General features: G+C 44.1%; 1 protein-coding gene across 3 annotated transcripts in view; it reads right to left on the bottom strand.

The window, feature by feature from the left end:
* DOCK1 (dedicator of cytokinesis 1) overlaps positions 1-11,843 on the bottom strand; it is a 489,282-nt gene extending 477,439 nt beyond the window's left edge. Inside the window, exon 1 of one of the 3 annotated variants that reach the window (XM_078391202.1) lies at positions 11,635-11,843. In XM_078391202.1, the coding sequence (XP_078247328.1) occupies positions 11,635-11,680 (46 nt within the window). In that variant the 5' untranslated portion in view covers positions 11,681-11,843. Of the gene's footprint in view, positions 1-7,490; positions 7,651-11,634 lie in introns of those variants that run through there. The other 2 variants (XM_078391203.1, XM_020791492.3) reach the window with 2 other exon arrangements.
* Between the last annotated feature and the right edge of the window lie 1,343 nt (positions 11,844-13,186).

Raw genomic sequence — 13,186 nt, 5'->3', positions numbered from 1 at the left:
AGGGACCTTCTCCTGGTCAGCTCATCCTAGTCATGAACCACAAGGCTGAGTTTTCTGGAAAAGCAGCAGAAACCATGATCTCCTGTTTTCCTAATTTCTTGACAGGGTATGCCAAAATAAATTTGTTAATCGTTGAAGTGTCACAACTTATCTTTGTGCTGTAAAAGTGCTCCTATGGTAATTATTACTGAAAATTGTTTCCAGATCTCATGACATATACTTAGTACCAGAAACTCCTGTTTTTCTTTCCCATATTTTTTAATTAATTCATTATTTTAGCAGTGATCTAATAAATTAAATAAAATGTGGGAGAAATCTCTTTTTTTTTTCTAATTCTATTGAAAGAACATTTTCAAAGAGTCATCCGCTTAGGTTCTCTTGCCCTCAAATCTTGCAAAACAAAATGCCTTTGTTCTTCCTTATATCTGAGCCAAATTTCCAATGTGCATCCTGATATTATTTTTGTACTTGTTATGTTTATCACCAATTGATTTTCCATCTGAGGCAATTCTTCTGAAAGTTGATTCATCATCCAAAGAATTCACATTCACTTGGTACTTGCTGAAATCCTGTTGCAAAGCTCCACATGCACAACTGGAATTATGTGCAGCAGCAGCAGCAACAAACAACCAATGACTAAAGGCTGGCTGTAGTGTGTGTGTGTGGGGGGGAACAGCTATGGAACCTGATCCATTGATTCAGATCCAGAAGCATGGCCATAGAATCTATCTCCCAGTTTTTAATTACTATTGCCATTTTATTAATTATGTACCAACGTGCTCAATATTTATTACCAAACACATTAAAATGGCTCAGCATCTTGCTTCTTGCATAAAAGACATGGGCTGTACATACAATATTAAATCATCCTTTAAAAATATTCAGTGAAACAAAAAACAAAAGGAGCAATCATCCTATATTTGCTTTCAAAACAATGAATTGTAGGTAAACGATAATGTCTATGTTCACTTAGCATAAAATTTAGTTCTTCTCTTAGCAACAATGCATTTCCTTTCAGGTCCCACACCCTGAAATTCATTAGAGATGTGCCATATTGTATAATGCAATCATCATTCACAGCTATCCTGGAAAAGGCTATTAAAATGAATGCTACTTTTTTCAACATCAATGGACAATGGACAAAATTTCCATTACACTGCAAATTAAAAAATAAACACATGGAACCACTCTGCTACAGGCTTAACAGCTTAATTTAAAAGAGTGACAGCATCCCAATTTATCTAGTTCAAAGACCAATTTATTCAAGTTTCATATAGCTGCATTTTCCAGCTTTCAAAAAACCTGCATTTGACCTAGAATTAATATCCAATTTAAATGATGCTACCAAGAGTTTGGCATTTTTTATTTCTGACATCTATTACATTTATAATCCTAGGAAGAATTAGTTTAGGTGTAGACAGATGTAATATTCAACATGTGTTTGCAAATACTTTGGAATCAATGCATACATGTTCAAATTGCATCCTCAATATATACTACTGTATGTTCTTTCTTTAGATGGCTACTCAATGGAACCTACCATGATCAGGAGGAAAAAAACTGTTGTTCTAACTCCTTTATTGCTTTGGTGGTGGTGGTGATGAGCCATCAATTCAGTGACAATAGAATTTCAAGGTATGTAAACTGTTCAAAGAGTATTTTACCACTGACCCCAAAGAAACGTTTCCTTCACCAAGTACAAAGTCCATGTCTGACATTCTATTCACTACAATGCACTGGCTTTTTTGCTGCCTTATGCCTTTACAATAACAATGCGGAGCATCTAGAGATTCATCCCTCTTTGCCATATTGTGGTAAGCACAGATCAGAAGGTATACCAGAGGACAAACTCATATACAGTGGGGTCTTGACTTGAGAACTTAATCCGTATTGGAAGACGGTTCTCAAGTCAAAAAGTTCTCAAGTCAAATCTGCATTTCCCATAGGAATGCATTGAAAACCATTTGATCTGTATCTGCTCTTTTCCGTCCATAGAAACTAATGGGAAGCTGCTATTCCGCCTTCGACCACTAGAGGGGGATATTTTGTTTCTTTTTTTCTTAGGTCAAGAAAGGTTCAGGGAAGGCAGGGAAAATACAGTCCAGGCAGTCCAGTACCAGGCAGTCTGAAGACTGTCTCCCAATCCACTCTCTAAACGCTGGGAGGAGTGAGGAAGCAGACAGGCACCCTTTTCACTGGCCAACAGTTAACTGAAAGTTCAAATTTTGCACTTTCCCTGCCTCCCATGTGGTTTTTTTCAGTTTTTTTTCAGTTCGTAACTCAAATCTAAGTATGTAAGTCAAGTCAATATTTTCCTATGAGAGCGATTCATAAGTCAAAATGTTTGTAACTCGGGCCATTCGTAAGTCAAGACCCCACTGTAGGACTAGTTCACTAAAGTACAAATAAAATGCCTGAAAGCAAGAAAAATGTAGAAGATACTGCAAATGCAAACTGGTGACAAATGGTGCTAATCTGTGGTAATCATGACCCCACTACCAGATACAGCACAAAAAAGCTGGTTGTTGCAGACTGAGCTGACCTCAGATGTCCAGGACTGAGAACATCACTTCTGTTCAGTATCTTAAAAGCAACTATGCAGCATCCTAAGACTTCATGCCTACCATAGAATCAGCTATAGTTGCCATCCTAGAGTAAGCAGTAGCTTGCAGAAGGAGTTCCAGCATGACTTATGAAATTTATGAATCAATTTGCATAACATATGAACTCTACAAATTGGTAATGTTAATAATGATAATATGGTACTAATGTTAGTTACTTATTAAAAAGGACCAAAACAGGCTGAACTTGCTCACTGATCAAGATCTAATAAATATATTGACCACACCAGTACTATTATGCCAAGAGGCTTTACAAGCATGCCATATAAACCCACTGGACTTTTACCCTTAGATGCACTTGAATAAATGTATTAGCATGTATTTATCTTTACAGTCTCAACTTCTCCCTTTAGCAAATACATTAAACCACAACACACTCAGAGCTTATTTTCTCCATCTGCCCACACTAGTTTGATAAAAGTTGGGTTGACATTCTAGATAGTAACTCAGATACAATAATAACCTCCAAAATTATACTTTTAAAGGGATCCTTTCATCTCTGCCCCATAAGTTGTTAGACTGCAAGCCAGCACAACCAACAGTGAAGGACGAAGGGCCTCCTAATTGATCAACAACTGGAGGGCAAAACATCCTCCAGCCATGTTTCAGAGCAATACTCTACAGGTGATGTGTCGACAAGTCATTCTGGAGCTCTGCAAATACTCATGCAGGCAAGGAATACAATTTTCCCCTTCTTTTATTTTGATTAATTGATGCATTGATGTAAATATCTCTTCTTTTTATCTAGAAAAATATATATTCCCAGCATATTATCATAGTTACATTTAAAGTCAGGCGTTCAAAAGACATCATCAGAGGAACAGCAGGGTTCTGCACTGTCCCTCACACATAAAAAGGTAATTATAAACACAGACAGACATGTATCTTCCCTTCAACTCACAAGCTCAGCGCATTAAGTCACACTAGAGTAGACCCACTGTATCAGTGGGGATTTGGTGATATACATAACTTCCTTTATAAATTCCACTGATTCAAATAGGCCTACTCTAGATGGGACTTGCTACCCTAACAAAAATCATAACTAGAGTAGGCCCATTTGAATGAATGCAATTTATGAAGAATCTGAGTCACGAAAACCCCACTGATTCGGTGATAGATGCTACTACAACTTACTATGCTATGCTATATATGTTTCAATCACTGTATTTATATTTTCAACAAAAACACTGGACAGATGGAAGTGAATTGGATTTCCAATGCACAAAGCTCCAGGATTATTTTCTACAAAACATATTCTGTACTGAATGCAAGATCCTCTTGTCTTTTTCTCACATATTCTAATTACAGTGCAGCAAGGAAAGAAACAACACCTCATGTGGACTGTAACATACAGAAAACATACAGTGCTGTCAAAATATTCAGTTCTGAACAAGGAATATTTATGCATCTGGCAAAATAAGCTATCACCTGCAAAAGTTCATGCCAAAATAGACTTGTTCCTAGTTTATGTTTCAGGGCAGGATAATCCAATTCTACATTATAAAATACATTACCAGATAAGGTATTCTCCCCTACCATTTCTTCCAGCTGTTAAAGTAGTTTTGTGAATGCCCCCATCACAAGGTTATCCCACTGATCACCCTATTCCAGGCCAGTCATTCTCAACCTTTTTTTGGCTATGGGCATAAACATGATATGGAAGAAATACAGATTGAATCAGGCTTGTATAAGTCACATAACGAACCTTATAAGGTGGTGTGTGAAAAATTGTTTCCAGTCTGTGGCCCACTTCAAATGTCCTTTGGCCCCCACTGAGAATGGATGTTCTAAACTATGCCAGTGACAATAATTAGGCTGCACAGTCACTCTTCAATGTTACCATTCATAATGATATCAACTAATTGTGAATGGTTTACCATCCACACCAATGGAAAGAAGTATATTTCAAAGATCAACTCTGTCAGTGTCTGTAAAGATAGAGTCCAATAGCAAGAGAATAAGTTCAGAATGTCTGAAAGTCTCTGTAATACAAGGTTTTAAAATAGTACCACAAAAGTGATACTATAAACGCAATCACTGACTTTTGACCTTCAAAAGAACCAAATAGAGATCCACTTTATCCCACAAGGTACAGAACTAGAAAATACCTGCAATTAGAACTCATCAACTCAAGCCCCTGTAATTACAATCCACAAAAGAACTGCAATAAAAGGTAATACAAGTGAGGAAATGCAGTGCCATATCAAGGAAAGAAAATCCAAACTAGAGGCTGGAGAAGGTGGTTTTCCAATGCAATCATTTAGAAAACTACTTTTCACAGCGCAGCGGGACATCTTAATCCTTTTACACAAAACTGCATCCCAAGGAAGAGTACATTACCCTTCACACAATTCTTCTATAGTGTAAGTATAGAGAATTCACCATCTCCATATCACAAAAATGAACAGCCAAAGAAGAATGCTTGCAGTGTTAGCCACAGACAGCAGCAACAGCTAATCCCTAAGCCAGAAAAGCGGGGGGGGGGGGAGCTTAAATGTTGCCCTGGAGGCACAGAAGCCACTTTCCCACATATAGAGCTCCTACAGTGGTGTCTGATTTAAGTGATTCAGCCAAATAAAAAGAGCCCAAATGCATGACCCAACCACAGGACCAAAAGCCCTTCTCCTGGCCAGTGCCAATTCTGCATCCAGCATCCATGCATTTGACCAACCCAGATGTAGCTAAACTAACACAATCCCTGCTGCATGGAGGCAATCACACAAAAAAGTAAATACAGCTGGAGCAGCATTTGAAGGAGTTCTACTGTGTCCTGCATTTAGCTGCACAAGAGTATATTTGATGTTACCAGTTGACACGGAACAGCAGTATTTGAATTGAAGGAAATATCGTGCAATTTTCACTGAGATTTTACTTGTTGCTGTCTCACCCACAGAGCACTAGGTGTTGCTTTCAATAACAAAGTAATTAAACACATTAATTCTATTGTATCCTTTGAGCATTAAATTCTGGATGCTCAAAGGATTTCATATGTAACATTCTCAGTCATCAACACCCCTGTAAAGAAATAATGTAATAATAAAACACTGATCAACAGCCGCCGAGAATGTAATCTGGACACAAAATAACCATTTCCTGTTCTGCTAAGTGTCTACTCAAAATCCACAGAGGTGCACAAAACATACGCAAGCTGCTTTCCATTCAACAACAGAAAAAGAATACATAGTTTATTGCTGTATTCCCCTCAGACAAATATCAGTACGGCAGCCAGAAGAGAAAAGGGCAATTCTTCTTTCTCTCTCTTGCTCACCATGCCATTCTTTCCCACTCAAATCAGCAGCTTCCTATAGCTGGCTTTTTTCCCCATTTCTAAAAAGCACCAGGAACGAACAGTAGTTTAAAGTCAACTAGACAGATATTAGCCCAGGTGGGCCTTGAACTGTATGTTTTCTTGCTAACATTTTGACCACCACACTCAAAGTGTGTCCAAATTCCAGCATTAAAAAGACCTTTGCTGGTTTCCAGGCACCAACAGAAGCTCTTGCATTTAAAAATATACTGTATATTTCTCCAGACCAAAACCCCAGTACATTTCAAAGACAGGACTGAATCCTAATGTGTGCACCAAGCATTCTATCTGAATTCTAGTTCTGGACAGGTAATGTTCCTGGGGGGTGGGGGGGAATCTTAGAGCTGGAAGGATCACTGAATCCATCCCCTATCAAGGAGGCATAGTGGGAAATTGAACTCCAGAGCTCCACAGCCAGATACCTAAACCACTGAGCTATCCAGCAGTTCCTTATTCTTTAGATATCCTTCTTTGAGTTTCCTTCATCATGAGATTTTTCCTCTCTGAGCTAATTTTTAAAAAACTTTTAAGAAATTAACTCATTCTACTTCTGAGTTAAACAGAAATGCTAACATTCTGAAGGCTTCTTCTCAAAACCCCAATATCAATAAAAACATTACGAAATTATGAATGCTTGCAACGATCTCTCTCCTCAAAGGGAAGCAAAATCTGGTTGCGGAAGGACAGGGAGCACTGAGGTATATAAATGGGGTGACACTTTAGGCAACTGCATACAGCCAACCTGTGGTCTGAACCTGCAGGCCCAGTAGAGGTGCTGCTAGGACACTAGGGACCCTGCTGGGTTCAAACACATCTACAGTAATGAATAAGAACACGGAGAGCGCTCTCAATTTTTTTCAATTTACAAAAATTAAAAAATTTAAAATAAAAGGCCATTGGGCTGCCAGACCTGAAAAGGTTCACAAGGAACCAAGTTCCTCCCCTTTCCTTTCTTAAGGCTCACAAGCAATGCATGGGGTTGTGTGACAGTCAGCTAGCACGAACAGGATGCTAGATACGGTTCAATCCAGAGATTTAAAAAAAAAAAGTCTCAAACTGAAGAAACCCCTTCGCGGCGACTCCCGCTGAGAAGCAACACCGGGGTTTTACAGAAAGCAGCGGGGGGGGGGGAGGTAAGGAAGACACCCAGAAAGAGGAGAAAGGGTATGTGAGGAGAAAGCCACGGAGAGGCAGCCAAGGAGCTGGGAGACACACGACCCGGCCCTCTCCAGAGGAAACGCGCCTGCCCGTGTAAACCCGAGCCGGTCCACACCCAGACCTTCACGCCGGTCGGCCTTCCTTGAAAGCCGCCAGCTGCTCTCTTCCCTCCCCAAAAGCACCGGGGCTAAAGAGGCCGAGAGAGCCTCCCCTGACGGCAACGGCGCCGGAGCGCTCCAGGGAAACCGGAGCGAGACGGTAGACCCGGAGCATGCCTGGGCCGGGCGAGTTCCGAACGAGGAAAGTTTGCAGCCCCCGGCAAGGAAAAGCGCCACAAGCAGGGCCATCCCAGGGAAGCTGGCGGGAAGCGAGAGCGAGGCGGGGAAAAGAAAGAAATCGCTCACCCACGCCGTATTTCTCCTCCCGCTTGGTGGGCACCCAGCGCGTCATGGCCCTGGGCACCCCGAGCCAGCCTGCCTGCCTGCCGGCCGGCCAGCCAACTAGCTGGGGGGGGGGGGGGGAGAAGCCGGGGCAGGAAGGGCTCAGAAGGCGGCGAGGCTAGGAAGCAGCCATTTTCCAGGCTTAGTAGTACTGTAGCGGGTTGCAACGGGACAAGAGGAAGAAAAAAGTTTGTTAAGTCAATGGACAAGTCATGTGGTGCAGGCGGGGCCAGGGGGTTGGGAGGCCCTCCCAGTCCCTGCCTGCCTGGAAAACCAGGCGGCGGCGGCGGCGGCAGCAGCTGGGCTGCAAAAGGATTCGCTAAAAACCGAAACGGAATCTCACAGGCCGGAACAGGCCCTTTAAGACAAACAAAAATGATGCCAAAAGCCTTGAGATGTGTTGGACGCACTCAAGTGCAAAACTTTAGGACAAAGACCCTTTAAAAACTACTCTTTTATTAATCCCTTAAGGTCCAGCATGGAATAAAATGGGCTGGAACCCACACGCCACCAAATTCACCAGTAACCTATGGTCACTGTGGTGCGGGAAACCACCACATTTTTCATCCAAAAGTGTGTTCTAGTATTCATTCTGGGCATTCTTGGTTCCTGACAAATTTCCAGAGTAAGCAGCTTCTGAGTAAACCAAAACAACGAAATAGTTGCCAAACTGGGCAATTTTGTTCCATCTCATATAGAAATAGGTACTGCAGAATATTTTGAAGAGTCCCCATTCAAATATATGGTTTGAAGAGTGTCCAACACATCCTAGTGCTTATTTTTATCAAGTTTTGTTATAAAGAGGCTATTCTAGCCTGCTTCATATCAATCTGGCTCTTGCACAGTCTCAAGAGACAAATACACTCCCTCCCTCAATCATCTTGCTTCTTTTATTCCATTTCCTGCCTGTCCTGTTCCATCCCTCTTTCTTCAAATTTCAGGTGGGTTTGCTATCTCTGTATGGTCCCAAGCAGGAACAATATTTCCTGACCAGCTGATTTACTTCATCCGCTATTCTATGTGCTGCATTCATGTGCCATTCATGCTATGGAGCGACTTTGTCTTGATAAAGTCATTCTTGAAAAATCATGCCATTTTATCCTTTACACATCCTAATTCTATACATGTCTATATATAAATGTGTGTTGTCAATTCTGACTTATGGTAGCCCTTTACGGTTTTCACTGAACAGACAGTGCTCAGAAGTAGTTTACCATTCTCTTCTTCTGTGGTTCCCCTGCGACTCTGCAACCTGCTCAAGGACACACAGGCTAGATCTTCTAGTGGGATGCACAGTGGGGTTGATTGCCCAACCTCTGTTTCCACAGCCAGATACATAACTTCTAAGTCACATTGAAGGAACTGATTTATGTAAGCAAAACTGGCTTGGTCCTATCTACACACAATATTAAACACACATCTGAAAACTGTGCTTAAAACATTGTGGCTTTTATAGTGAAGGAAAGCTTTGAAGTGAGGAGAGACATAAAACAGTAAATTAAAAAAAATCCCCTTACCTCCAGAAGCTGGCAAAAACAGTAAAAAAATGGATTCCCTAGGCGGGAAGCCTCTGGAACATCTATTGCTCCATCAAGGAGCAGCCAAGGACATAAATGTGTCTGCCTACTTGTTTGCACATTCTCTCTGGGTGATGCAGGACAGATGGCTGTTCAAGGAGCAGCCACCTTACTGCTTCCTTAAGTGCCATTCATGTGTTCTGTGCAAGAGTTAAGCATACACAGAGCATTAAATCTAAAGAAAGGAGCTACAGGTACCTATGGAACATTTCTACAGAAGTGGAAACTCTGATTTTTTTAAGGCTGGCTGAATAGCTGTTTGTGTCATGTAGCTGTTTACAAAGCCAGAGGTTGAGATCTCGATTCTCCACTGTGCCTCCTGAGAGAGAAGCCTATGTAACCTTGGTCAAAGCTGCACAATCGGAGAGCATCCCCCAGAAGACAGGGCTGTTAACAATATCTGAGTAGTTATACTCAGAAAACACCAGGAAGGATTGCCATAAGTCAGAACTGACTTAATGGTACACAATTATTAATTTAATCATGTGGTACCTGCATGGGTAGAAAAATGACTCTTCTCCTAAGATTTAGCTTTCCACATACAGAGAACTACAATGGAGGAGGCAGAGCTAGGAAACACCTTCCTTAGCATAGAATACCTGAATGGGGCTTTAGCCACTTGCCCCTTTCCCTTGAATTTGAGGCATAGTTCAAACAACCCAGTCCTTCTCACCACCCACTGATAGACAGCGATTAAAAGTTATGCCAGTGCTCTTCTCTCTTGCTCTCTCTCTCTCTACTGTATAGCGAAATGCTGATGAACGGGCCACCACTTCCTTTTGCTTCCTCATTTCCTTTGCCAAGAGAAAGGACAAGGCAGATGAGCAACTAGAAACACTTCACCAGAAATTGCCCCCAGTCCATGTTGCCAAGAGAAAGAAAGCCGAGTGCTATCCTGTTGCCCAGATGAAAAAAAAATCAGATGAGCAAATTGCTATGTCTGTGACCAGTCCTATATGCTATACACCACTTGGCAAGAAGACAGTGTTAAGACAATGTCGTTTCTGTCTACAGCTCTGTGGTGACCAGCCTAAAGGGCTGTATGGGGTTGCAAGCCAGCTTATGTTTGTGATTGATGTATATTTTTTGGGGGGGGTAGGTCTAATACAGGTATCGTCCACCCTTGCCTTCAGATTGTGTACACAGTTCCCCCTCCCCAGTTCTATTAAGACTGGACAGCCATAATGCACTTTATGTGGGAATGTCCTGGGGTTTCATCTGGGGATTGCAACCTATCCAAATGTGATAGACAAGTTGCTTGTTGGGCCCTCCTACCAAATAAGTAATTCCAGTGCTGAAAGATCTGTTAGAAGCCAAGCCAAGTTCAAAGGGTGGCTTTTAGATTAGGATACAGTTCAAGGGCAGGCTAGCTGAGATTCTGCCATCTGCCATATACTGTCCAGCCAGATACCGTCTTTATATTTGTGAGAAAGAGCTCCTACTGGCTATACATCAACCTGATGAGGCCCATTTAGTTGCAATGCAGAAGAGGGACTGTTCTTTTGTGGTGTCTGCTGTACAAAACCGTTGTCATTAAACCAGCTCCCAATGTCGGTTGTTCACCTATTAAGGAATGGTCTGTTTGCCCAGGCAATTTCCTGACAGTTAACACTACTTCATAATTAATACGTACTTCTTAAGATTGATTTCACCGTTTTGATTGTTTTAAGCCACTTGTTTTATTGTAAACCCACTCTAAAAAAATTTTTGTGTTTGGGCATGAAATGCGCTCTTGCTGAGACCATAGTAGGAAAGAGCGGGGAGTGTGAAACAAGACCAGATTAGAAGATGAGCTGCTTGCAGTAAGACACAAGGATCTCTGGGCTTGTAGAGTGAAAATAAATGCAAGTCTGAAAGGTAAGACTCAGTTCAACCCCGATTCCAATAGAGAAGAAAGACTGCACATTTCCAGATGAAAAACAGAAAAGGGAGGCATTCTGATGTTCCACAACCAATGGATTCCAGATCGCTCTGGAGGGAGAACAGGTTGGCAAGAGGAGGGAGTGAAAAAAAGGCAGCCAAAGGACAGGAAAGCACAAGCTGCTCTCTCCTGAGGCAACGCGCCTTCCCACGTACGCTAGAGCTGCTCCATATCCACGCGGGCTTTCCACGCTGGGAAAAGAGGGCTTCCTCTCCTCGCAGCGTCCTTTTCGCCTCCTCAAGGGAGCCGGGCTGCGAGAGGGGAGAGACTCTCCTCCTCCTCCGGGCAACCCTTCCGGCGCTCTCCACAGCAACGCGGGGGAGACAATGACCCCAAGGCAAAGAGGAAGAAGAAGGGCGAGCGGGTTTCCTCACAAGAGAGGAGACGGGCGCAGGGGGGCGGGTGGCAGCGGGGGCGCCCAGCAGGAGAGATGATGATGAGCCAGCCACCCCCCCCCCGCCATCGCCGCCCCGTTTCGAAGCGGGCGGAGTCGGGGAGGGGGCAGCCCAAACTTGGGAGGAAGTTCGGAGGGGGGCCAGCAAAGAAAAAAGCGCTCCGAGTGAGATGATGCCAGGGAAGCCGGGGAGAGTGAGGAAGGGAAAACGCTCACCCACGCCGTATTTCTCCTCCCGCTTGGTGGGCACCCAGCGCGTCATGGCTGAGGGGAGCCCCAGCCGGCCGACTGTAGGGGACGCCGGGGATCGGAGGCAAGGGGGATGTTTAAGGAAGGCGGCGAGGCCGGCTAGCAAGCAGCCATTTTCCAGCCTTAGGAACGGCCTCAGCAGGACAAGGAGGAGGAAAAGTTTGCCGTCTGAAGGGAGGAGTCCTGTGGTGCAGGCGGAGTCAAGAGGCCCTCCCTTACTGGGAACCCGACCGGCCTCGCCCCGACCGCAGCCTCGGCGCAACCTTTCGAGGCTGGCCTCTTTCCTGTCTTTTCTCCTGCTCGGAAATGGGCTTCGCTTCTCTAGATTGACACACCGCCGCGCTCCCCCCGCCCTCCGGGGCTGACTCGGACTTTGCTGAAGCAACCGCAGGCAACTTTGTTCAGTTTTACGCGGCATGACCTTGGCCGTGTTTAGTTGCTGAGAAGGGGATCGGGGCCTGGCTACAAACGACGTTAAACACGCGGATAAAAAGGATGGGGGCATATCACACTATAAAGGCGACGACCTCATAGGAAACCGCAGCCTCCTTTACTCTGCCCTGCAGCAGGGGGAAAAAGAGGGATCCCTGGGCCGGGCATGGGCCGGATCCCACACTCTGGATGTCCCCTACTCTGAATCCTGTTGTACGAGAAAGGGGAGCACCTAAGGAAGAGAAGACAGCCCCCTCTTTCTCGTGCTCTCATCCTGTAGGGCGCGAGACCAGCAAAATTGGATGCAGGTTTGCAGCCTAGATGAAGAACGCAAGTTCTTGCCTTCACCTACTTGCTCATGGTGCAGAATAGGGAATCTGGTCCTAAAGTAGCCGCCTCATCCCCCTCACTCAGCGAGTGCCCTATTCCCTCTGAATGGTAAGAAGTGGGAGTGAGCCCCCCAGCAACCCAGTGCTTCACACTGGCGGGTGAGAGTGGACGACTGATCTGCCACCCAGTTTTTCTCACCCTCTGCCCCCCAATAGTGAAAGAAGCTGAGCCCAGTACTTCCTTTTGCTCACTGGTTTTCTCTCAATGCCTAAAGAGAAAGGACAGAACCGGTTCTGTTGCAGATAGACAAGATAGAGCAACAGGGAAAAAAAGGCCAACCACCGATTGCCCATTAGTGGCAATTCAGGGAGGGGATGGGTTGCAAAGGGGAACATTGTTGAGCAAGAGAGAGGAGATAGGAGCAGTCAGTGACTTTTTGTTTCTGTTGCCCTGCTGCATCCAGAAGTGCCAAAACTGAGACAAAATGGCAGCAGGCAAGATGAATGTACTGTATTTCTTTCTTGCATCTGCCTCTGCTGCTTGTTTATCTACCTGGCAGAGCATAAGTGAGCAGAGAGGGTGATCTGAGCATTGTCGACCATGTCAAGTAAGCTGAGTTAACTGCTCCCTAGGTGTGCAAATGAGCAAGTCTGATGAGCGGGCAAGGGTGGCACACAAGGAAAGAGTTGGACCTCCTATCCCAATAGCAATAGTCACAACACTCAGGGAAGAGACACTGGGAGCTGCCGTGTGCAGC

The sequence above is a fragment of the Pogona vitticeps genome, chromosome 3 (genome assembly GCF_051106095.1).
Source record: "Pogona vitticeps strain Pit_001003342236 chromosome 3, PviZW2.1, whole genome shotgun sequence".
Classification (NCBI taxonomy): domain Eukaryota; kingdom Metazoa; phylum Chordata; class Lepidosauria; order Squamata; family Agamidae; genus Pogona; species Pogona vitticeps.
Note: the sequence above shows the minus strand (reverse complement) of the source record. Positions and strands in the feature narration are given on the sequence as shown.